We start from the raw sequence: 24,897 nt of genomic DNA, 5'->3' as shown, positions 1-24,897 counted from the left end.
AACATCTTCTGATACTATGTGTGCCTCTGATAAGCAAATCCGCCACATGTTTAATGACAGAAAAGGATTTAGGGTCTTATTGGTTTAGCACAGCCATCTGTGGCTGCGCTAATTATCATGTGAAGGCAATTTTTCTCTTGGGTAACATCTTACACCCAATTGAAACTACCAACGCCACATTCTATTATTGTACATTGTCTGTTTGTACCAAAATTGTCATATTATATAGATTTCAATGTTATGAGTAAGTAATCATTCATAGCAAGATATTGGAAATAAACAACATTAAACGCGATCATCTTGTCAAATTCATTGCATGGTGTGTTCAAGTTTGAAGCAAGATTTAAATAATATGACATCCAAACATGACAACCATTGAAAAGGAAACTGCAGTGAATATTATAAGTACGTTAATAAATGTAATCAATTCTGAAGTGTTTAAAGAATACTCTATATCCAGGGATTCTCTTCGGCATTACCAATCCTAGAAGTACATTGAAAGCCAATATCGAATCAATAATGCAAATACTTTGACATTCAAATGTTCAAAACCTTGCAATAGAGATAGCTCCTCTTCGGCGCAATCAAATTGACTTGGTCACATTCTCAAATACCCCTGTCAACCAGTCCATTGTGACCGTAGAAAGCTGTGACTCAGCACCCAGACTACAATGCTCTCCAGCACCAATGTTTGTTTTGAAGAGGTGGTATGTTCCTTTATCACCTAACAGACGTGCCATTTCTTCGGGCTGACCGGGTGCAACACTATCATCCTGAGCAGAAGCGACAAACACAGGAGAGCTGATGTTGTTTAGCATCTCTTTGCTAATAGCCATTTCACTCATCTTCTTGATCCACTCAAATGGGCTTTCTGTGTTGAATGACCACATACCTTGATCAAGCGCCCACTTAAATTCAGTCGAAGTACCTGGGGTGTTGTATATCTTCCTCATTATGAAGTCAAATGCGGTAGCATTTCCACTTTTGTATAGCTCAACAATCTGCTCGGGATATTTCTGTAAAGCGGATTCTTGTATATCAAGCATCCCGTCTATTGCGATGACAGCGGAGAAGCGGTGCTCGTGGCTTGCAGCAAGTGGCGCCAGCTGGCCTCCGAACGAGAGCCCAACCAGAGCAATACGGTCGGTATCCACGTCGTCACGACTTTGCAGCCAATCTACTACTGGGGTAACAGCATCCCACCACTGGGGAATAAAGCCGATGTTCTGCTCACGTCGTACTGTCGCCTGTCCCGGGCCTTCGTAAGTAGCAAAGTTCCAGCCACGAGCAAGCACTTCATGAGCGAACTGGTGGTAAATGTCTTGCTGAGCACCGTCATATCCAGTTCCAAATAGAACAGTAGGTGCTTTGTGCTTGTATTGACCTCCGTTCACAGCAGAAGGGGCCTGATAGAAATACACTGGCACACGAAAACCAGTTGCGTTGAGCTCAATTCTTTCAGGTGGCTGGGGAAGGAGCTTTGCGCCAGCCTCAAAGTTCTCTAGCATAGATGTCCACAGTGTCATGATACGAGGATCAGACGCATTTCCATGCAAAAAAAAGTCGGCTGCACGGTAGTATGACGCAGCGCGGAAGTGTGCCTCTCGAGCCGAGACGGCAAATTTGGCTGGATCTCTGATTGAGGCTGCCTGTTGCGCCATTGTGTCTGCGAAAAACTTGAATTCGGAGTAAAAGCTTTCGAAATCTCCTGGCTTGATCCGGGATGCTGCACGAAGCATTTCTCCAGTTGCCACGCCACCTCCACTTGCTAGAGACATGAAGGTCTCTAAGACAAAGGCGAATTCGGGATCACTGCTGAGCTGGTGCATGGACGTAGTTGAATTCGTAATGGTAACATTTGGGATCTTTCCTTGAGCGAACTGTTGAAAATACTGTTAGCTCACATTGTTTGATTTGTTTAAATAGCCAATTTCCTACCACGCTTGCTGAGAAAGCACTAATAAGGAAAAAGGAGTGCAAATTCATGATCAAAATCTTTTTTAAAAAAAAGTGATACGTCTAGTTGAAACTAAGCTGTAACGAATTATATGTGCCTTTGGAGATGGTCAGACAAGGGGAAGTAATATATGACAGATGCGAGTTGAGGTTGAACCGTAATTGAAAAATGATGTTCAACCTCAGGCTTTAAATAGTTCTCAGTTCATTAGAAAACCGGGCACCCAAATCCTCAATCTCACTCATCTGGTTAGATTCTGGCCTAGAAGTCAGAAATATCATGGCTATGTTCATAGAATAAGGTGAGATGAATTAGGGCCTAAATAGGAGAGTAGGAGGAAAGAATTTTCCTCACCCTCTGTTTGGCCCACCAAGACCAGCCATGAAAGGCCCACCGGGCTCCCATGTTTCTTAATATTGTGTAATATAATACTGCTCATCTTATTTACAAGTTCTTCATTCGCTCGATTGTGGGCTTGTAATGCACAGCTAGAATAGGAAATCATCGCTAATCCAATTTTGGAAATTGCATACGAGACCCACCAGAACAACCGTTACCTTCTCAACCATCTGTCCAACAAACAATTATTTCAGGATGCATGTAATTTTAATTGTTCATACCTTACACCAGAGCTTGGTCTTACTAACTCGTGACGTTTTCCAGAAATGGTTCGCTCGCATGGCTTTTCCAACTTTAGGGTTAGGGCTATCGGATCAGCTTGATAGATTTTTCTGGTCTCTGGTTGCAGATCCATCCAGTTGGCTCTTTGGAAACCTTTCTGGGGTAGAAATATGTAGATCTCATTGATAGAATTCGGAAATATCGACGTTCAATTCGGTTGTGACAGAAATCCAGTGCAAGTTCAGGGGATGATCATTTATAGAACGAGGTTGAGAGGCTTTGGTATTTTTAAAAAAAGGTATTTATATTTAGCAGTGCTATGTTAATTGGTTGGTCACTAACTACTCTGTCCTTATTAATCAACATAGAAGAAGCCGTTAGAGTCATGTATTTTCAGAAGAATCATGTTAGCATACCTGAGAATCTTTCCTAAATTTCCATTCAGGGACACTTTCATGTGTTTTTATTCCCACTTCTTAACTATAAACAAATATTATAGACTAGAATAATCACAACGCGTCATCAATGCCGTCATTCCAATGAACTCTCCTCTGGTTGCTCCGTCTAGAGGGCCCAGCTACATCAATCTCCATATTATCACCCATATCCGAATCGACATCGCCATCCGTATCAACATCCATATCGACGGCCTCGGTGTCTAGCTCAGTTGCTGTAGTTGGCGACATCCTCAGCCCTTGCTCTCGTTCCGCTCCACTCCATCTTTGTATTTGTTGCGGTACTTGTTGTCTTATCGCCCTTGTCGGTGGCAACGCAGGCGGTGATTGCGACGGTCTACCTCCACTCGTTTCACTCGCTCTTCCAGCGAGTTGTTCCTGTTCAGGTGTTCTAGCCCTTGACTTGCCCTTTTTCCGCAGGGAGCTACTCGGTGACTGCCGCGACGAATGTGAAGATGCTACATTCGACCGCTTTCGAATACCCATTTCCCATCCATGGGAATCATCCGCCTCGACAACGTCGATCACATTGTTGGGGATAGCGCCTCCCTGAATCGCTCCAATGTATTCTTGGGCCTCCAATCTTCTTTTCAAGGGCATAACGGTTCTGGCAGAAGGCTTTCTGTCAAAAGCAACATTTAGAGCAGCCTTTGGATCATCTGGTTCAATAATTTGTGCTAAAAAGCGTCGTCGTGTGCGCGGCATGGATTCATTAGATGCCAATACATGAAGCATGAGGAGCTCTTTGGATGCTAGAACGCAATGTGCCGTATTTTTGACTTCGCGAGCGTGAGTTCGCATTCGATTTTTCTGGTTGGATGTAGCTTCGGGTATTTGAAGCCCATTGTTTGGGTCATACCGGTGAGTCGAGGCTTGTCCTGGTCCAGCATGTGACGATGACTCTGAATCAGTATCTCTGTGGTGTGCAGTTCTGCTATTATGGACCATATAGCCAGTTCCTGATGGATGGTGCGGCCTCGGCATTTTGCTTTCGAAATATCGCGTTTAATTTCTTGATCTTCTGCTTTTCCACGCAGACGTAGAAGAAGCTGACCTTCCCAAAAACAAATATAGGGCTTCTCTGATATGTATTCTGGTTCAAAATAACATCAAAGAATGCCTTCTGGCAATGCAGTTGATTAGCTATGAACAATATCGGTGGAGATCTAGGTAGGGTCTGTGTTCATTTCAGATCCTTTCCATGGAAATTCGTGATTTTTCGTCCGTATTCATATGCTTGTTCGACAACGTGGTGTTCGAAGCTCCAGAAGTGGGGTCTGGATATGCTTTAACGGAATATTGACCAAAACTAAGCGGCCCATATAGTTTTCTTTTGGTATTTACGTCGCAAATGGACTGGGCATTGTCTCACGCATGAGACGGTGTAAGATAATTCCAGATACTATTATCATTTCGTGTTTAGCTGTTGATTAACAAAGCGGGAGACGATGTGGCGCCGTCGGCGTGGACACATTGGAAGATGTTTGTCTTGTTTGCAAGTACTGCATCCGAGGCCGTCATTGGCTGGTTTCTGCAGTTATAACATCTATGCAAACAATATGATTAGAAAGTCTACAACTGTATTTTTGAGGTTGTAAGATGATGGGCATATGAATATTTGGAATGGACTAGATTAAGAATCCCATTGGTGAATCTAACCCAGAGAAAACAGTAATGCAACATGTGAATAAAAGATAGACCGAATGAGCGAAACGCAAAATCATCAACTTTGCAAATAACACAGCTATGCATGAGGTGCACGATATGAACGAAGGAATTGTTACTTCGTTATTTCTTTCGTCCGCACATATGTATACAAGATGACAGAAGCACCTCCAACGCCAAAACTCAATGCCGCTGATCAAGATTCGCACAAAGCACTTGGGAGCCGCAAGCAAGGAGTTAGAAATAAGAAATCTATCGAGTTTGAGAAACCTGTCAATCGACATTTCGATGTATATCTAGCGATTTAGTTGACGGTAGGATAGAATTGGGTAAAAGACCCCCCTTTATAAAGAGAAGTCTAGTTTTGGCATCCGTGGACAAACGAATTTTCAGGCCAGTCGTACGCATCAGACCTAGAGAACATCAGTATATGAAGGTTATCTAAACGTGATTTGGCCTCACCAGAATGTCAAATTAGGATTATGATAGGGCTCCGGGTGATTTTTGATGTACTCAGTAGTAGGATATCCTTCAGGGTCACAAGTAATGCTGATATTGTTCGGGTCCTGATAGATCCGTACGTAGTCAACACGCATAACAGCGGGAAAGGTCGTGGCTAGTGAAGTCCAGTTTATCATTGCAAAAGTAGGCGAGATACCGAAATTTAGAATTGGGTACATGGGCTCCATAGGGATAACTCGCTGGCCGATATTCCCATTAGGTCCGACTGCTCGAGCGTCCATTGTCCACGTTTTGTCACTACCGACAAACCATGTAACATCACCTTCAGCGCCTGGAGTGTACTCAAACGCGTAAATTTGATACTGTTTCCCATTATACCAGTCATTGTTTAGGTTTGTTAATCCTGATGCTACTTCCTGAAACGGACCTCCGCGGTAGCTGTTGATGGAAGTGATCCTAGGGTCGTATACCGCCGTAAAATCTAAATCTATTAGAAGAGATTGAAGTATTTAGGGGAACGCACTTACCGTAATTTGGCATATACCAAATATCGTATGGTGCAAGTTGCAAACTCTGGGATACAACGCCAATACGATTCTCCAGCTGGTCCAAAACGGTCACACTGGCTTCAATAACATCAATTTCAGGTGCTCCTCGTGACTTTCCCGGCGATGGATGATCAGTTCCCGGACACGAACACGCAGGAAGTCTCATGCCAGGTAGATAGCTTAGCCCATCTGGAGAGCTTTGGTTGGGCGTGATCCCAACGTCACATTTATCATGGTAGCTATACGGCCACATTCCATCAGTTGTTGCGGCGTATCCTGCACGGCCAAGATTTCCCATAGCCCAGAATCCCGGCCAAAATCCAGATATGTCGCCCTGTCCAGGAAGTGATATACTGGCTTCCAATCGACCGCCTGAAAAGCACATCTTATTCCAAGACTGTAACATGCCAGAGCGATAGTGAAGATTATGGTTGTTGAAAGAATCAAATCGAATCTCCAAGACACCGTCCTTGGTTGTGATTGCGTCAGGGTCGTACCACTAAACAGGTCAGCCCATCCTAATTAATGTGTCGGACCTCATACCTCGAGATCTTGTGTCACTCCGTACCACAAGTCTACGGCTTGGAAAAAGGGATCGTCCCCATCGTAAAATGTTCTACCAGGGTCATTGAATTCGTCGGAAAACTAAAACAGTTAGAGAAGCAAACAACGTTTAATGTCAATTCAAACCTACAACTAATTTCCACTCCGTTCCATCAGTTGATGTCTTCGTCATTGCTGACTCTGGAGTTGTTGGGTCTATTAGTCCAGTTCGTAGATTCTTAAGTAATGGCCTGTCATAGGGTAAACATAACGGATCGTTGCTGCATGGGTCGATGTGTGGCTCGATGAGTCTTCCGACAAAAGTGCTATAATCACTTAGTTTGACATTCCACCATAATTCGACAGGCTTTTCATACGTAACCGGGTAAATTATAAACAAGGCGACAATACCAATCGTTAAAAAAGCAAGCCCACCGATATTGAAAACACCTCGCGTGTTACACATATCGCACTCTCGCTCTCTGTCGGCCGAATCAGGGTTATGGAGATAGTCATCTTTTTCGACGTCTTCGGGAAACAAAAGCAAGTTTTCTGTCGGCATAATGTTATACTTTTCCGAGACTGTTTGTGTGTTGACATTTTCGTCATCGCTATCAGCACGAGAAGGGCTTCTGGAATCTGCAAATGGGTCAAAAGTATAGACACGGCTGTCACGGCTGCCGGCTTCTGAGTGCGAATCCCAGCTGGTCCGTCGGTATGAAATTGCAGAAGCCAATGTGGAACGGTCTGGACTTCCTCGTGAGCGTACTTTTCTAGGGGGAGGGAAAAGCAGCTCTGAAGAATCAGTCGGTGATATAATTGGAGGCGATATAATCGGTGGAGATGGAAGTGCAGGCTCTGTGGCAACCACTGTTGATGTCCTGTTTATTGGAACAAGAGACCGATGTGATTGACGAGAGTGATGAGATTGCACGGATTGTATAGATTGTATTGATTGAACGGATCGATGAGATCGGTTTGGCGCCTGATCAGTCAGCTCTTGAGATCCTTCTTCCAAATCAACGAACGGCTCATAATGCCCCGAGTTGAGCCGGATATGAGGAGTCGTCCGAATAGTCAGGTTGTTGTCTGTGTCTTCCGCCATGTTGTTCTGTTTCCACGTCTCCTTTCAGGTTATATTGGAACAATCAACACTGAATGGTTCTGTATGTAGATTAATATACCTTGACAATTCCAGTGCACGTCAAGATCTGTCCTTATTCAACTCAGAAACGACCAGCACGGACTGCTCCTATTATCCAAGTCTAACGACGAAGCCGGCTGATCTCAAATCATAGCACCAGCATTGAACATCCTCAATCCTCCACTGTCTGCAGGGGCCAAAACGAGCGAATGAAAAAAAATACTAAGCGAGGTAAAGACTGACGAAAACAAAACCAATATGTCGAAAGCACAGCCTAATCCCAGTCAAATTGTTCATACAATTGACGGGTTAAGTCGTGTTGTTGCACATAAGAATTACCTCGAAAAGAAAGCCAGTAGATAGCAATACCAGCAAACAAAACCGGGTCACCACGGTATTTCGTCCAAGACAGAAGATCATCGAGGCATCTAGGGCATCCAATAAAGCTGTATAGTTGGCGGGGCAAGCAACAGCGCTGGAGCCGGAGAATGTTATGGCGGCATGTGCGCGCAATGAATGAAAGGCAAGCGGGTCTGTAAGCCAACCTGGAATGACAGAAGTTTCCGATATTGTTTCAAGGAATTGATCATCAAAAAGGAATACTTTCCTCTGAGCACATACATGACTATCAACATCACAACTCCGGGAATTCTAATAAAGAACCAAACGTTGTCGCTTCAGAGCTAAATGCTACTATCACTAGACGGCAGTAAGGCATGACAAGACTTCAGGTTTATGCATTTATTCTGTTTGGAACAGACTGGGTGGGTGGAGGGCATCATTGCACGAAGAATTCAGTTGCCGCATGAGCTGTGGAATGCAGCTCTTTGACGTGTGCAGGGCAAACCGGTAATCAAGGGAAGCTCAATGGGATGAGACATTCAGACAGTCAGCTACATGCGGTCTGTATTACAATTCTACCATTTTGCAGTTTTTCATCATTTAATTTCTCTATAATATCAAGTATCAAATGTCCCCAAGCTTCAATGCTGGTCAAGTATTTGCATTCACTCAGTTCTTCGTGTGGTTACCCTTTTCTGAGATCCGGAAAGAATAAAATTCAATAAAATATTATAGTCACCCTGGGATGAGTGGAATATGTTCACAGTGACAACTATTTCAAGTAGCAAAATCATCAATTCTCGGCCCTGGCTACCCAGCTCGTAAAACTAAGACATCAACGACTGTAGATTTGAGACAAAATATCATATTAGAATGCAAAAGAAAAGCCAAGGGAAGAACAATATGATTTTCGGTCAAGAATGGCTGATTTTCAGGTTTTGTCGGTCCAGAACGTTGTTTGACCCTTCGTCCTGCAAGGGGTGCTGATAGTTGGCCGTACAAGTAGAGCCGAAGGGAAACCCGGCCCACGACCTACAACTATCGAGTTATTTTGTTAGTTTTGCTAGGATATTATAAGATGTTTATTCTTAGAATAAAAATCCAAGTGACTACGTCATTGAGTTGATGCTATACTTGTTATTAGTACCTAGTCAATAGTCAACTATGGGCGATCAACCATATCAAGTGCCGCCGAACGACTACCTAACTTTAGATTTGCTTCGAAGATGAAAGTGATACTATATAATATTTTAAGTAAAATTCGTAATTGAATTAATATTATTTCCGGAGAATTTTCTTTGGCTGATTGAATGGGGCGACCTCAACATATCAATGTCGCGGTTAGATGACCTTCTACACACATGTAATTAATATAAATCACAATCTTAAAATAACTGATTGAAATTAGAATTTCTTAATAACTAAAGATTTCGCATCTAATTTGTCTTTTGGCATGAAACGATTTAGAAGAAATTTTGGATTATGACGCTCGGGAATTTAAATATATATTTCATGCTCACCAGTTGCTGCTAATGGCACGGAAACATACACATCAAAGTAGTCAACGGTTGATTTCGCTGTCGAATCTCAAACAACATTAATTCCTACATTATCGTACATATCAATTGATGTATCATTACGTAGAAATAATTGTCAACATCGCACTAACTAACTTAATTATGGGTGTTTTATGTAACATTTGAACATCATTGATGTGAGCTCTCTCAGCGTCAAGTGCATGTAAATGTAGCCAGTCAAACATGGATATATCAGATCAATTGACGTATGAGTCTACGTATGTACATGTACTCTTAGCCAAACACAACTCCTCCCTGCGCTATACAGAAATATAATAGTACCTAGTTCCAGTGTCATACTCCAAAATCACCTCACTCTCCATCATGCCGACATCAATAACGACCTGCTGCCACAAATTCATCTCATAAGCCTCCGCTATCTGCCCGGGCGTCACGAGTCCACACAAATACCGCGCACCACTACCGCCAGTCTCCGTGCCTTGTGCTAGACCATCCTGGTGTCCATTTTCCGCTCGATCAACTACGAAATTCACACCGTCCCGTACAGCCTCAAGTGGGGAAAGGATAACTGCCAATTGTGTCCGTTCCGACGTTTTGAGCGCTGGGTCGCTGTCGCTATGAGCCCAGCTAACCACCATACCCGGGCGAATGCGGTCTTTGAATGGCACTGTAGCAGCGGAAGGAGATAAATCCCGGCTTGAATATCCGCTTAGCTTTCGACTATCAGGGGTTGACTCTGCTGATTCATTCAGACTATCACTCGCACGTTGTGAGTCAATATGCATCTGCCAGAGCTTGGAGCGGAAGGCCTTGGCTTGCCCGGCGCTGACACCGGGGGTCTTAAGGCATCGATTCTCAAACTCTTCCGCCGGGAGATGCAGGAGTTGGGTGCCCGATTCGGTAGGTGCAAGGATAGAGGACTTGATTGGGGGGTAGCCAGACTATTTAGGACAAAATGTCAGTATATGCACTTGGCCTAATCGTAAAGAACTTACGTTCTTCGCAACCCACTCCTTCAATTGTCTATTCGTCCATGACATTGGAGCTCGCGGGTTAGACTCTGTCTTATCGGCCATCCCAACCGGCACCTGCACACGCAGCATCTCGGCATATCGGAGCGTGTTCTTGCTTGGACTTACATCGGCAAGACTTGGGTTTACGCAGGCGATTACAACCGTCCTGCACACACGACTGCTTGCAGGGTCGAAAACGTGTTTCAAGACCTTCGTCAGCGCGCTTTGTCGGAACGGCACTCGCGGTTTGTTTCTGGTTTGCTTTGATTTGGAGGATAGCGAATATGCATATGCGTCGGATTCAACCTTACCCCGTATGCAGTCTTTCAACACCGACAGACTCATGTTGATCTCGCGTGTCTCACGCATGCGGTCGGCTCCGTGTACTGCGACGTCACGCGCTGCTTCGGACCCGGCCAGGTCGACGAGATATAAAAGCCCTTCGGAGGCTGTCGCTGGGTCCTTGATGCGGATACGACATATGCCGTGGGAGCGCGACGAAGCGTCGTTCTTCTTCGTCGGTGCCGTGCGTCTGAACGACGCCGCGCTGTCAATTAAATTCATGACCTCGGCTCTATCCTGCACGAGGTGCTCGGTTGCCCCGGCCAGTTGAGTGACTCCAAAGGAATCTTCGAGGATGGAGATCGGCTTGCGGGAGCTGAGTAAGTCGTAGGCAGAGTTTCCGGCAAGATCGATGATGGTCATGTAGACTTCCCTAGTGCCGTCAAGGCCAGTGTCTTTGGCCATCAGCGACATGGCGACGAGTTTCTCGAGTTGGCTGACGGTGAAGGTCTTGCCAGAGCCTGTCTGGCCGTAGGCGAAGAGGGTCCCAATGCCGCCATTCCAGGCGAAGGGGACGAGGTTGGCTACGAGGTTGTCGTAAATATCCTCGGTGGTCGCCTTGGGTGTAAAGAGTCTGTCTACCTGGTATTTGGAGGACTATTGTAGCATTGGCATTATTAGCATGGATTTAAGGGTCAAATATTCATATCGAACATACCCTCAGTACTGGCCGTCCCCTGGGATGATTATATAGATCGTGGAGGTCAACAACACCACTTTTCTCTGACCGAGGGTATACAGCACAGGGAAAACCAGCTGCAATGTCTTCATTCAACAACGGCCTGATTCGTGCACTGACTATCATGTTCGAACTCGATAGTTCAGTGGACGGTTTTTTGGTCTGAGGCGCAGACACATTTGCACTCCTTGTGTTGTTGAAGGCCGCAACTAGATTCTGGTACAGAGCATTGTTTTCAAGGTAGAATTTGTCCATATTGGGCAGTATATCGCAGCTGTTAAAATGCTGCACAGAAAGCACTGTCTGGACCGATGGTTATTTATGTTGATTATTTATGTTGAACTTGTGACACGTTCGATGTGGTGACTGCTGCCTGGTGTTTGTTTGTTTATGTTGCCCTTCGGTCGGCATCAGAATGCGAAACACATACATGTAACAACAGGTCGGTTAACTGAATAAACGATGAATAATGTTCAGATTTCTACTGATCAAAGATAATATTTTGGATCTAGCGACATGTCTAATTGCTTACTAGCACCTATCAACGAATCACGTGACACCGCGACGGGACGCGATAAATAAGGTAATAACTTCGACATGAATTTTAACATGGTAAGCTGTATCTGCAGGTAGATCTATCGATCTAGTTGATCCAACAACTATGTGCATTCTTGCATGACAACATGGCGTGACGTTGTGGGTATAACCTCAAAAACCAAAACAAAAGAGCCGCCGTACGCCATCCGTTTATAACCCACACAAATTAACGATGCAATAATTTCTGTATGCTAGGATGCGAACAAAAGAGAGTTTAAGCAATCATCCTCAGTTCTCTATACATAGCCTGCTCTGGCTGAACGACATCTTCCTTCTCATACAGAACTTCCGCCTTGACTTTTCTCCGGAAGATGTATCGCTTGACAAAGTACGGGATCTGGCGCAGACCCCATGCCGCATGGAAGCGGGTTGGTACGGAGAAGACCTGGTCGAGTTCTTCGAGAGTCTTGCCCTTTGTCTCAGGCATAAACATTAGTATGAGCCACCATCCAATCACGTTCCATGCACCGTACCAGGCAAACCCGCCGGGAGTCGAAAACGCGGCTGATAAGGACGGCCATGTGATGGCGAGAATAAAATTGAAGAACCAGGTGGTTGCTGTTGCCAGAGACATCCCGTACGATCGGACGTACAGTGGATAGGCCTCTGCGGAATAGGTGAACGGAACCGGTCCTTCTCCTGGCGAGTAGACTACACCGAACAGGAACATGCCCAGGGATATGCATGCTAGGCGGGCCGTATGGTGAGTTTCTGGTATCCAGAAACTAAAGCCGGTAAAAAACATAAAAAGCGCCATGAGGGGAAATGTCGACAAGAGTAGATTACGGCGCCCAAATGTATCGATTGTGTATATAGCTGGTATGGCGAAGAGCCAGTTGACAACGCCAAACCCTAGGGAAGCACTGAAAGCGGAAATGGGCGAAAAGTTCGCCTGCAAGAATATTTCTGACGAGTAGTAGGCAATGACATTGACGCCGCAGAACTGACATCAGGGTTAGCAGGGGATAACAACAACCAATATAAGTATAGTACAAGTTGAACTCGGGTACAAACCTGCTGCAGAAACATAACCAACTCTGACGCAATTAAAGCACGGCGATTTCGAGGCACGGAAATCAACTCTACCAACTTCTTCTGGCCAAGTTTCATGCTCGTCTCGGCTTCGAGCAGGGTGTAAATATAGTAAACATCTCGCGCTGCCTGTAGCTTCGTGTAACGGAGCCGACACATCGATTGATACGCCTTGTCGAAACGGCCTTTGCTCATGTACCAGCGCGGTGACTCGGGACAGAAAAATACCAAAAGCAAGACAATCAAAGCGGGGAACATTGCTGAACTCATCATCAGACGCCAATTGAGCCCGATAATATTTGGCGGGTCAGGGACTTCGAAAAAGGCTAGATCTGCCGCATACCCAAACATGATGCCGAACGCTGTCCACATTTGCCATTGCATCACCAAGGCTCCTCGAATGGCCGGTGGACTCGACTCCGCGGCGTAGATGGGCACTGTTGCGGATTTCGGACCGATACCAAATCCCAGGACAAATCGGGCGATGAACATGTGCCACCAAGTGTTGACACAGCCCTGCCAGACACAAGCCAGTGTCGAGATGACACACGTAATGAATATCGTACCCCGTCGACCGAACCAGTGGTTGAATGGAATCGTCAGCCAACAACCCGCCAAAGCACAACACAGATAGGGCGCCGAGTTGAGCAGGCCCACCAGCCAGGTCGAGCGAGCATCGGCATTACCAATGCCGAATTGATACTTGTAAAGGACCTGTGCCCCATTGACCACCGTCTCGTCTATGCCAGTCAGAAAACCACTTCACAGAAGCAAACAAAGTCACACATACCCATTCCCTGGACAGCCGCGCAGATCGAACATATCACAATCACCACATACATCAGCGGCGGCTGAGACCACCGGTTCGTGAACTCTTTGCGCAGCACGCGCAGCTCATTCTCCGTCAAGCCCTCGATTTCCTCGAACTTCTCGGGAGCCTGGGCCAGCACGGCGCCCATCTCAAAGGCCCTGATATCCTCCTCGTCGCCCATCTGGTGGGTGATGCTAAATCGGAGACCCTGCTTCTTCAGCTCGTCGTGCGTGTAGCCGGCGAGAGGGTTGGCGAGTTTGGCGTTGAGATTGCGCCTCGCACGTTCGGCAGCTGTGAGATGCGAGCGACGGGGCGTGAAAGTGTCTTGCTGGGCGACATAGTCAATGTTCTCGGCATGCAAGGCTCTGCCGCTCCCTGTGGAGCTCTTCCCATCGGCCATAGTGAAGCAGCTGAACCTGAAGCGCATTGGAGAGGTTCTTCACGAGGTCGCCATGAAGGAAGCAGGAGAGGACGGAAAGAAGTCACCACCAGGGCGGGGTAACGCCTTATGCCCAACCAGCTGGGGCGATTGTCGAGTCAAAGAAATGGCGCCGCTTGATGTTTTTGTAGGAGGCTAATTAGTGGGGAGTGGAAGAAAGAAAGGAACAGGAGGCTGTCATATACTGAGATTCCAACTAAGGTTAATAATAAGAGTGGCGGTTGCGAAAGAGGCAGTGGAGCAGGACTATATGCTAGTATCGAAAGAGTATACATACAGGATATACATTCAGTGCAGTCCGTCCGGACTCTGGGGATGTGCGGAATATGGATGGTTATACGTATTAGTAATGATTCATGCAGCACTTGAACTAGTGAGCTGGTAAGCACTGCGACGAAGCAAGTTAGCGGAGGTCGCTGTCAGGCCTATGACACACCGCGATGTGTTGGGGTCCTTGGGGAGCCTCGTGTAATTTGCGAGTCAGGAAGATGAACAAGAGATTAATCATTATTTTATGGGCCTGATTCGCGCTGATTAGCCTGCATAGCAATTGGCTTGGCGAAGCGTGCCCGATGGATACATGGTATTTCGTCGAGACAAGTATTATACGAGGATGAATTTGATCATAAAGTAAATAATCACAAAAAATAATACATGAAATAATCACACAGTGAACAGTAGGTAATACGTAATAAATAATAATAATAGTTAGGTAGAATAAGAGAAATGAATAAAGAAGAAGAGGGGGGGCATGTGTCCTTCCAGCCCGCTTCGAGAACAATTCAAAGTTTGGTGGCGCCTGGGGGCCAGACTCACATGACCTCGTGTATACATTCAAATGGATTTGTATATTCACGTATGTATATAATAATGTATAATATATATATAAACATATATATATTAATGTTGAATAGGAGTCAATTGTATAGTTAATAAATATGCAGTGAACTGTAGCAGGTAGACACCCTGTGTGGTATGATGTATGCACATGGAGCTGTCAGCAGTAAGATGATGACGATATAATTGATCGATGCACGAGTCGGAAGCCTCGGAGAATATCCTGACACACGTGGTATTGTCTGTATTATACCCCAATTCGAATTGCAAACCTGTTATGCGTAGTATCCAGGCTCAGATTATAGGAGTATTGGATTATTGGATATTTTTATTGTGTTACGGATGGATGCAAGTAATTAGATCACCAGTACTCAATACGAAACAGCACCGCATCTCAGCTACAAATGCATTATAACAAAAAGCCTCCCAGACCGACCAGACAAAAAAAAAGAACTTGAACAAAGAAACTTCGAGGCCTCGACCAGGCTATCACAATCCGGCCGTTAATTCAGGTCGCACAATAACAAGCCCACTCCTAGCCCGCATACAATTGTAGTATTGTTCATGCGCTGACTGAGTATCGTTGCTCGACTAACACCGCCTTTATCACACTGACGGCTCGACGGGCCCTCCCGCCAGCCCGATTGATAAAAAACTCATAGAAATCGGATTCATTATTCGCATGTGCTTTGCTCGCGACGTCTATTTTGAGGTCTAGAATCAAGAAAGAATGCTATCGCCAAAAGAATATGGATGAATAGATATGCGCTGCGCACGAGCCCTAGGGTCAAGACGCGGAGCCCTACCATTGTCCACCGGGCATATAATGAGCAGCGGAGTTGTGGAAGAACAGAATTGATTGTTATCAGAAACTCGCAGTGAGGCAGAAAGTCAAGGGCGAATCAAGGTAGCATCGACTAGGAGAGTTGTTGGCTGAAGACAGTCACGATCAGCACCGGTCACCTCAGGTATAAGCAATGTATATGTGAACAGATGAATGCTTACTCCTTGGGGGACGGCTGGTTGCCATTCGCTTCGGCGTGCTTTGGATACGGCGACGATGAGAAGGGCAGCCAGAACAAGTCGCGAATGAGCCACACAATGTACAGAATGCCGAGCACATAGAGATAGGCGACGATCTTGTACGTCGACGACCGCCAGGTCACTCGACGTGTCAGTTGATGGCCATACGGGCTCTCGATCGGGCCGCTTCGAGCCATGTGGGAAGAGGCCTCTCCGTTGAGGAGTTGACAAGCGTGGACGGAGTTTGGAGCTGTCGTTAAAGTTGGATCAATTTGCGATGGGCCACGCCGCCACATGGTGGTTGACAACGGCCAGCAATGAATTGTTTGTCCCGCGACACGCGAGGGCGATGATTTATTTGTCTAGGTTCGGCAGGACGAAATGAAAAACTAAAAATTTTTGTTCTTTCTTTGGTCGCTGAAAAAGCAGAGTTAGCCTCATCAACGGCCCCTCTCAGGAGCATTTAAACCGGAGCACGGCCGCGTTCGAAATTGGCTCGCTTGTGTCCGTTGTGTGCGTGCTATCTGTTTCGCGTGAGTTTGCTCGCCTCTTACAGGCGGCGTGCAGCTGTGCAACCTGCAAGTGATCGAAATCTCAGCTCGATCGAGACCAATGAGCAGCGTCACGGAGCAGCAACAGTGGGTGTCGAATCCACTCTGGGAAGGCTGCAGATCCAAGGGGAAGGGCTGCCAGCCGAAAACAGTTAAGGCAGAGCTGGTGGTGATGATGATGAAGTCGCCGGCGGAGCGGACGACGCAAGATGGCGGCCGAACTGCCGAAGGTCGTACTCGACAATACTATCACCTACCCACCGGGAGGCAATAATAAGAATAATATGATATAAGAAATACTAATTGACAGGGGGGCCGCAGGACGACAGCAAATCAATCCCAGCAGTAATATGGAGTAGTCAAGGCGACCAGGGGCAATGCGACAGTGACGGTGCGACGAGCGGTGTCCAGGGCATCGCTTGCTGGGCTGGTGCAGATACAATCAGCCTCCCTCGGCTAGCTTGTGCACTTTGCCAAGTTCACTTGCAGGGGAGAAATTCGCACTCAGTATGCACCGCTGGTATACCGGACGACTGGGTTGTCCTCAGATTAGATGGAGATGCGAACGCTTCAATTGACCCTGGGCTCGCCTGTGCGTCACTAGAGGATGAGGAATAGCTGCAATCACACAAAAATAAACATCATGTCATGTAATCAGAACAAAAATAGAACGATGCAGCGAAGAACGAAGATCGCGATCCGCTGAGGATGGCGAGGGGAAGCCACGGAACTAGCCTGAGCGGAGGTAGCCAGGCTGCACCGCGGCAGAGAGCAAGGGCCACCACGGTAGTTTAGGTTGGTATCAGATTTGCTGCATTGCGGTGCTCCAGAGCTTAGCGACGAGGAGAGAGCAGTGGGCGAGCAGCATCAGCAGCGAGGAGGGAAGTTAGTTAGGCTAGAGAGCGAGCGTGAGCGCGAGCAAGCGAGGGCCAGCAGTCTACGAGTTGGTTGGTTGGAACTGATAACGAATACCGTATAGTACACCGACAACCGCCGCATTTGCAGGTTGGCACGCGGCAGGCGCGTAAAATACGGTATAGGCCACGGGCCGGGCTCAGCTGCGCATGCGGGGTCTGGTCTGGGTTCTTTTCTTCGCCTTCTCTCTCTCCCTTCTTTGCGTCTTCCCTTTGCGTCTTCCCTTTGCGTCTTCCCTTTGCGTCTTCCCTTTGCGTCTTCCCTTGATATATCGCTTGCAGATCCTGTGCATCTTCTGCATCCTCGTGCATTAGCATCTGTATGGGATCTCCTCCCTCTGTCGACGCCCTCCGCGCATGTCAGAACGGTCAATTGAGAATATCGTCAACAACAATGCTAATCTTGGCCCACAGCGACCGGCCCGCCGGCGCGAGGTTCCGGCCGCCTTACCAGTTGACGAGCTGATTTTACTGGCGCCTGCTCGGCCAGTGAGGCCGCAGGGAACCGTGGATTGGGTAGCATGATCGACAGCAGCATCCTCAATACCTCTTTTTTTGGCCAGTCGCAGGCGCCACTTCCTACTATTACCCTCGCTACCGATGATTGCCCGCCCTGCCGTGGGTATATGACTGGACATGAATCATGACGACCACTTCTTACTTCTTCCTTTTTCCTCTGTAGGACATATATGTGTACTGCCGTGCAGACCAGCAAGACATACATAAAGACATGTTCTTTATTAAGAGCGACAGACGTTCACTGACGGCAACCTAGTTGCTCACTATATCTTGTTCGACTTGCCCCCTCTGAGAATATTTATATCTGTTCAGATCAACCACTGAGGATTGGCATTGAATTGATGCGGTGAATGTCGATAATCTACCCCGAAGATCGTCCCTCTTGGCGGCTGCCATGCTTACTATTTTTACAGCAGGCGTAATGTTGAACACAAAGAGTCTGCATTGGCAAATACAATCTGAGCCGAGCCAAGCCCGGAACTCATTTCGGCCTCATGAAGCAGCCTGGATTCGGCGTGCAGCTTACCTTGGCACACCGAACACCGCCCTGTCTGATATGATGCTGGCCAGATACTGCCCAATAGGAACGAGAGGGATAGAAGTCGGCAATCATGTAGATTGACTTTGTCGAATCACCCTCTTTATCGACAGGTCACGTGCCTCGGGCGGGCGCAGAGCTAACTATGCTGACTATCATGCTCAGTCATCGGATTACCGGAACTATTAGCTGGGCATATATTTATATTTATATTCAATATTTTATATTTGATAATTTTTACCATATATATATATATATATATATACACACACACTTGGAAGCTGTCGCGTATTTAATACTGTATCGGTGACTCACGCCTGTACCTCGGCAGCCGCACGTCCTGCCCCCGCGGGGAAAGCTGCCCGTTTTTGTCCGAGCAAGCAAGTGACTCAGACTCAACAGTCGTTCTTAAATATTAAATTAATAGCTTCAGACACCCTAGCCATCGAGCACGCGACACCATTGAATGTGCCAGCACTCCCCGCGCTTGAGTTATCCCCAGTCAATTGTTTAATTGTCTGCGCGCAGGCCTGAGGGCCTGACAGCGATTGCTCTGGACACCATGTGGAAGGCCTCCGACAAGCTGGCCGCCACCATCAAACACTATGCGAGCTTCCCCGCAACAGGCGTCTCGCTGCGCCAGATGGTGCAATTCGGCGAACGGCCATCGCCAGGTTGGTGCATCTAATCCCCAGCCAGAGCTCTGTATGGGCAGTCGCTGATTGTGTGCAAGGCACCTTGTTCCGAGCATCTCAGTTCCTGTCTGAAGAACTGCCGATCCGTTTAGCCCACCGCGTGCAAGAGCTGCACGACCTGCCTGATGGGCTCAATGAGATGCCCTCAATCAAGAAAGTGCGCGACTGGTACGCCCAGTCGTTTGAGGTGCGCCGGCAGTGTCGTTCGTGCAGATCCAGCTTGCTGACTACACACAGGAGATCATCAACGTCCCCAAACCGTCCTTGAGCCAGGAAGTCAAGGCCCTTTTAATGCGCCCTATGAAGAGTAACGGCGAGTCGAAAACACTGAGCAAAGTAACGTGGAATCCAAGCGTCAAGGAAGGCCAATACAGATCATCCCCGACATCCATCAATGGAAGCGCACATGCCGACCCGGTCATAACAAGTAACGGCAAGGTCAAAATCGCTGCGTCGCGACGCTACTTTGTTCCCTCGGATGACCGCATACAGTGGCCGCCGGAGATTGACGATTTCAACCAACGCTTCGGCCAGACCTTGAAACAGATCAAACGAAGGCACGATGGCGTGGTGACGACCGTGGCACAGGGAATTCTAGAGTACAAGCGCAAGCGTCAAAGACTACAAATAGACTCGAGTATACAGGCCTTCCTCGACCGCTTTTACATGTCTCGTATTGGCATTCGGATGTTGATCGGTCAGCATATTGCATTGACTGAACAAACGCATGCCCATCATCCAAACTACGTCGGGATCATCTGCACAAAGACAAACATTCACGAAGTTGCGATGGAGGCGATTGAAAACGCCCGCTTCGTTTGCGAAGACCACTACGGACTGTTCGAAGCACCCAAAATACAGCTGATCTGCAAGCGTGACCTGGATTTCATGTACGTGCCAGGCCACTTGTCGCACATGCTGTTTGAGACCTTGAAGAACTCGCTGCGTGCAGTTGTCGAGAGACACGGCGCCGAAAAGGAGGACTTCCCAGTTACAAAAGTCATTGTCGCCGAAGGGAGGGAAGACATTACCATCAAGATCTCAGACGAAGGTGGTGGTATCCCACGATCGTCAATCCCACTCGTCTGGACATATATGTACACAACCGTCGACCAAACACCTAACCTCGACCCCGACTTCGACAAGAGCGATTTCAAAGCCCCCATGGCCGGTTTTGGATATGGCCTACCCATTAGTCGATTGTACGCCCGGTATTTTGGGGGAGATTTGAAGCTGATCAGCATGGAAGGGTAATTCCCCCCCCGCGGCCCCCTTCACCCGTTCTTTACACCTAACCTAACTTAACCTCCCAGATACGGCACCGATGTATACCTCCACCTGAACCGGCTCTCCTCAAGCTCAGAACCACTCCATTGACAATCACCAGTCATGAGGGACGGTCGTGCCCGGTTTAACTCTTTCCATCGACTCCATCCGTATTACCCGGAGCCTGCGGAGTCTCTGCAGAAGCCGGCGTCCCAAGGATTGACTCTTATGAGCGCCCAGGTGCTGCGCCATCGACTGCGTAGTCGCGAGATCTCCGAACGAAAGCAAGTGAGCGATGTGGAATCTGTGTTGCATTCGTCCGGCGAGTAACGACAGTCATAGACCCGGCTTGTATATACTATACTACATACGTATACGTATGTATACGGCTGATTGGTTAACGACATGTTTATAAACCTGTGCAATGAACAGGTCATTACAGCGAATAGCGCTGGCTAGCATCGTTTCGTTATGAACGAGTGTACTATATTGGACATTGGCATATACCAATTTATTGTTTGCATTGTTACCATTTTGATCTATCATAACTATTCATTAATTATGCATTATTTACATGCAGTCTACACCCATTCAGACAGCAGTTGGACATGTAATTTTCACTTTCCGCATGCGAGAAAATCTCTCGGAACAGTCTGTGTGAAAACATTGTCATCATTATGGGTTCTCTGGCCAAATGTGGCACATGTGTTGTATTGTAGGGTAGAGGGTTATGCTCGCGGTCCGAAAAAAGAATCAATCCGCTGCTGGGTCTCGTCATGCTGCATACTTCCTATCCCACCGCGCGTGCGACGTAGGTCGTCGAGATGCGGTTTACTATCATGGGACAGCACCGTCATCGACCAGCCAGCCAGGGGGTAAGTGTTACCCCTGCCAACAGAGGCAGGAAGTAAAGGCTGCGCAAGGACAGATACCTCCATAAACCCAGTATTACTCCACATCGGAAAAAGTCCCTGACTCCTGGCAGCTTCGACCTCAGGGGCAAGTCGTACATCCGCCGGCGAGAACAACTGTGCCAAACAGCCCCATAACACGCGGAGGATCATACCGTGCGCGACGATGGCGACATCCCCACTGCCATCGAAAATGACAGGGAGTAGGTATTCGCTCAGAAATGCGTAGGCGCGGGCTCGCATGGAGGATTCTGTCTCCACTGCTACTGTTTTTGCTGGCTCTGAGGGGCGGACGGATGTATTATTGCTGCCCCGTCGAAAACTTGATCCTTCGCGGGATCCGAAATGCTGCTCTTGCAGCAACGGAGTCGTTACGGGCAGCAGGGATGGCCCAGCGCCTTGATTCGGCGATACGATGCCCTCCGCGGTGGCCACGGCTCGTTTGAGATCGGACGAAAACACGTGCGTGAAGTTGGCGTGCATGGCGACAAAGTACTGGGCAAGACGCTGGATCTGGAGGACGCCATGATTTGTTAGCGAGGAGTCTGTGGTGCCGGCCCTGTATGCGGGATTGTCAATGGCTTCGTAAACAATAATGATATGCTGCAGTCAAAAGGGAAAAGCTGTACCAAGCCTGTCCCACGTTGTCGACAGTCTCAGCATGGCGGATGAGAAAGATCTTCATCCTGACTCGTCGTTACATAGCTCTCGAAGCGAGATGCATTTATCTCTGAGAAGAATAAAAAGAGAACAAGAATAGATTGGCGTGTATTCCTGCGAGAAGAAAGGAGAAAGGGAAAGAGGGAAAAAGGAAACAGCAAATAATGACGACACCAAATCGGGCCTAGCAGCTAGTCCGAAATTTACATGCAAATTGCGGATCGGCCCGCCAATCACAGCAGCGCAAATCTAGAATTTACCCTGGTTCATTTTTTTTTGTAATTTTCCAGTACCAAAATCCCACCACGAAGAATGGCAGTCTGCAATCGCCGCCAATTGACTGGTTGGCTGCTACAACAAGGCCAGGCTCTGCTGATCGATGTGGCCTGACTGCATTGGCCTCGTCGTTCCTGGTGCTGCCCAGTTTTCGCTTTTCACCGCTCCCAGCCTGATTTAGAAGACAGCGAGGGAAAAGCACATGCTCTTGTTTGCTGAGAACCCTCTGTTGTTGACTGCGGGGCTCGGAGTCTCCTCTCACTAGAGCGGAAATTTTTTTGAGCCAAATAATAATCCTCAGGCAGAAGCGTGGGCTTAGGCCTGGTCTCGACACAACACTGAGGCTTCTTTCTGCATGACTGACGACTGATTCCCTTCGATAATCACATTATATTCTTAGGTACTTGACCTTATTCTTGTGTGGGCGAGACTAAGACCAGGGTCAATAGCGCGATCCTCACAATGGCCGACGCTGTCGAGCAGCCTGAACAACAACACCAGCAACCGTGGGCTAGTATGTGCGCCCTACCTGTTATTGTTGTTATTAACCTCGCTGAACGGTCAGCTCCCACCAAGCAGCCCTTCCAAAATGGCGTTCGCACCACCGGCCGCGCTTTCAACTCGTCCAATTGGCGCATGAAGACGGACGACAGCCCTGTCTCCCACCCGGCCAGCAACAACTCTCCGCGCTCGCCCTTCAACAGGTCATGGCAACAGACAGTCTCCCCAGCCATCACCGAGGGCCGCCGGCTCTATGTGGGCAACATGCCTTACATGGCCAAGAAGGAGGATGTCGAAACCATCTTCGCAGACGGAAACTACAAAATGTGCGGCCTTTGAATGAGCTAGAGTGCGCTGTCAGACTGATTCTTTCCTGCTTTTCATAGCGAGCGCATTGACATTTCGATCGATCCATTCACAGGCCGCAACCCATCTTACTGCTTCGTGGAGCTGGAGTCCAAGGAACAAGCCGACCGCGCCATGGTCGAGCTGGATGGGAAGGACCTGCTGGGACGTCCTGTGAAGGTCAAGCCCGGCGTCGCCAAATCCTCGCAAGACCGCGCCTCTCCTCGCCCATCGAACAACTCGTCCCCGCGCGCCACCAACGACAAGCCCGGCTCCCCCCCCGTCGCCTTTGATCGCTGGCAGCGCAACGACGCCTCGGTCCATTTCAAGGGCTACAGCGAGAACGGCCGTCGTCTATATGTCGGCGGCCTTCCAAAGCTCTCCAGCCAGCAATCTGTCGATTCTGAGATCCAGAGTTTCTTCAATGGGTACAACGTGTGCGTATATTTCGACCGCGAATGGTGTGGCCTGTCGAATACTAACCTAGTTGCGCTTTAGTGAGGCTGTTAGCAAGCTCATCTCCCCCCACCCATCCAAACGATTCGAATCCGGTGACCACTACTATCTTTTCGTCGACTTTGCGAGCGCAGACGAAGCGGCTGCCGCACAAGCAGCTCTTGACGGCAAAGATGGCCCTTGGGGCGGCAAGATCAGAGTCGGCCGGGCTCGTGGCGAGTCATGGAAGCCCGACGAGAGGCGCAAATGGAACTCAACACAGGAAGACGGCGATGACGAGCCTGCTGTGGATGTCACTGCTGCTACGTGAGATACCGTGGGAGGCGATTTGTATTGTTATCCCTCTTCTTTGGATTCGGGCGTTTATCAAGACGAGCCACACTATAGATCTTTTTGCTTCTACTATTCTACCTATCTGTTATACGGAGTCACCAAAAGTCTACTATTCATGGATCAATCAGCCAGGGGCTTGTGGCCCTGTACACGCGGCGATGATTCATGACCTGAATGAATAACTATGTGAATGTCATTTTTCCCTGCAATAAATAGATCATATATTTCAATAGCCCAGCTCGTTCCAACCGCCCTGCATTGTTCATTGTAAAGCATTGTTTGGTGCGGTTGTATCTACATATGTACTTGACCGTTCTGTCAAGCTTCCCCGCCCTTCCTCCTTACTCCCGCCGCCATAGAAACTTCCCCCGCGCAATCATCTATTGATGTTTCTTAATTACCACCGCCGGCCCTAGAGACACATAGCTACGCCTCGCAGCAGCTATAAGATCTCCTGTCGTCGTGTGTCTCGTTTGATTGGGCTGTCACCACCCACTGCGGCCACTAAGATCGTCGTCGCCATCATTCAATGCGATTCTTATTGCACGTCGGTTGTTGCACAGAGGAACGTTCGGCACCTGCATCCACCCCAGCGACAACACCCTGCTCCCACCCCGTGCTTCGGTCTGCATATGATTATTATTCCATAAGTACGGAGGTACAGTGTTCCAATCCCTAATAAATAGCTCGTCTGCACCCTCCTGCATCACGGCTTCCTCTCGATCGCTGTCGACTCGGCCTACGGGCTCGCAACCACCATGGCATCTGGCAATTCCGGTCGCAGAGAGTCTGCTAACAGAACCTTCTTTGCTAGTGTGAGTAACCCTGGCTCCTTGAACCCTTGTATGCCCCTTTAAACCCATGTCCATTTGCTGTGCTGCTTT

At 47.9% G+C, this 24,897-nt stretch overlaps 9 protein-coding genes across 9 annotated transcripts; 2 read left to right on the top strand and 7 right to left on the bottom strand.

The window, feature by feature from the left end:
* Positions 1-584: 584 nt before the first annotated feature.
* On the bottom strand, positions 585-2,274 carry BGW36DRAFT_333474 (Alpha/Beta hydrolase protein; the record flags this gene model as incomplete). Its single annotated transcript, XM_046212878.1, has 2 exons — positions 1,939-2,274; positions 585-1,880 (listed from the first exon to the last, which is right to left on the bottom strand). Exons 1-2 carry the CDS (start codon positions 1,984-1,986, stop codon positions 585-587), a joined length of 1,344 nt encoding a protein of 447 aa, XP_046078598.1. The 5' UTR covers positions 1,987-2,274.
* Positions 2,275-2,888: 614 nt separating this feature from the next.
* Positions 2,889-4,451, bottom strand: BGW36DRAFT_368507 (uncharacterized protein). The gene has a single exon (XM_046215002.1). The coding sequence runs from the start codon at positions 4,015-4,017 to the stop codon at positions 3,088-3,090; it is 930 nt and encodes a 309-aa protein (XP_046078597.1). The 5' UTR covers positions 4,018-4,451; the 3' UTR covers positions 2,889-3,087.
* Positions 4,452-4,787: 336 nt separating this feature from the next.
* On the bottom strand, positions 4,788-7,356 carry BGW36DRAFT_333471 (putative beta-1,6 glucan synthetase; the record flags this gene model as incomplete). Its single annotated transcript, XM_046212877.1, has 7 exons — positions 4,788-5,111; positions 5,161-5,641; positions 5,688-6,207; positions 6,252-6,353; positions 6,403-6,577; positions 6,629-7,121; positions 7,167-7,356. The coding sequence occupies 7 exons, from the start codon at positions 7,354-7,356 to the stop codon at positions 5,057-5,059; spliced, it is 2,016 nt and encodes a 671-aa protein (XP_046078596.1). The 3' UTR covers positions 4,788-5,056.
* Positions 7,357-9,455: 2,099 nt separating this feature from the next.
* Positions 9,456-11,849, bottom strand: BGW36DRAFT_20832 (diatom spindle kinesin 1). Its single transcript, XM_046209907.1, has 3 exons — positions 11,289-11,849; positions 10,271-11,227; positions 9,456-10,216 (listed from the first exon to the last, which is right to left on the bottom strand). Exons 1-3 carry the CDS (start codon positions 11,562-11,564, stop codon positions 9,575-9,577), a joined length of 1,875 nt encoding a protein of 624 aa, XP_046078595.1. The 5' UTR covers positions 11,565-11,849; the 3' UTR covers positions 9,456-9,574.
* A 271-nt stretch (positions 11,850-12,120) lies between these two features.
* On the bottom strand, positions 12,121-14,149 carry BGW36DRAFT_393428 (putative MFS sugar transporter; the record flags this gene model as incomplete). Its single annotated transcript, XM_046217807.1, has 3 exons — positions 12,121-12,849; positions 12,921-13,678; positions 13,729-14,149. The coding sequence occupies 3 exons, from the start codon at positions 14,147-14,149 to the stop codon at positions 12,121-12,123; spliced, it is 1,908 nt and encodes a 635-aa protein (XP_046078594.1).
* Positions 14,150-16,026: 1,877 nt separating this feature from the next.
* On the bottom strand, positions 16,027-16,344 carry BGW36DRAFT_422497 (uncharacterized protein; the record flags this gene model as incomplete). Its single annotated transcript, XM_046219706.1, has 1 exon — positions 16,027-16,344. The coding sequence occupies one exon, from the start codon at positions 16,342-16,344 to the stop codon at positions 16,027-16,029; it is 318 nt and encodes a 105-aa protein (XP_046078593.1).
* A 2,788-nt stretch (positions 16,345-19,132) lies between these two features.
* Positions 19,133-20,642, top strand: BGW36DRAFT_393427 (pyruvate dehydrogenase kinase; the record flags this gene model as incomplete). The annotated part of the gene is made up of 4 exons (XM_046217806.1): positions 19,133-19,244; positions 19,304-19,452; positions 19,503-20,515; positions 20,579-20,642. The coding sequence occupies 4 exons, from the start codon at positions 19,133-19,135 to the stop codon at positions 20,640-20,642; spliced, it is 1,338 nt and encodes a 445-aa protein (XP_046078592.1).
* Positions 20,643-21,039: 397 nt separating this feature from the next.
* Positions 21,040-22,259, bottom strand: BGW36DRAFT_368497 (phosphoglycerate mutase family protein). The gene is made up of 2 exons (XM_046215001.1): positions 22,072-22,259; positions 21,040-22,001 (listed from the first exon to the last, which is right to left on the bottom strand). The coding sequence occupies exons 1-2, from the start codon at positions 22,125-22,127 to the stop codon at positions 21,260-21,262; spliced, it is 798 nt and encodes a 265-aa protein (XP_046078591.1). The 5' UTR covers positions 22,128-22,259; the 3' UTR covers positions 21,040-21,259.
* An 82-nt stretch (positions 22,260-22,341) lies between these two features.
* On the top strand, positions 22,342-24,269 carry BGW36DRAFT_20456 (putative ribonucleoprotein). The gene is made up of 3 exons (XM_046209883.1): positions 22,342-23,205; positions 23,266-23,661; positions 23,723-24,269. Exons 1-3 carry the CDS (start codon positions 22,841-22,843, stop codon positions 23,988-23,990), a joined length of 1,029 nt encoding a protein of 342 aa, XP_046078590.1. The 5' UTR covers positions 22,342-22,840; the 3' UTR covers positions 23,991-24,269.
* Positions 24,270-24,897: the final 628 nt, after the last annotated feature.

This window comes from Talaromyces proteolyticus (genome assembly GCF_021365285.1).
Source record: "Talaromyces proteolyticus strain PMI_201 chromosome Unknown BGW36scaffold_1, whole genome shotgun sequence".
Taxonomy (NCBI): Eukaryota; Fungi; Ascomycota; class Eurotiomycetes; order Eurotiales; family Trichocomaceae; genus Talaromyces; species Talaromyces proteolyticus.
The sequence above is the reverse complement of the archived record's forward strand: the minus strand, read 5'-3'. Positions and strand labels throughout refer to the sequence as shown.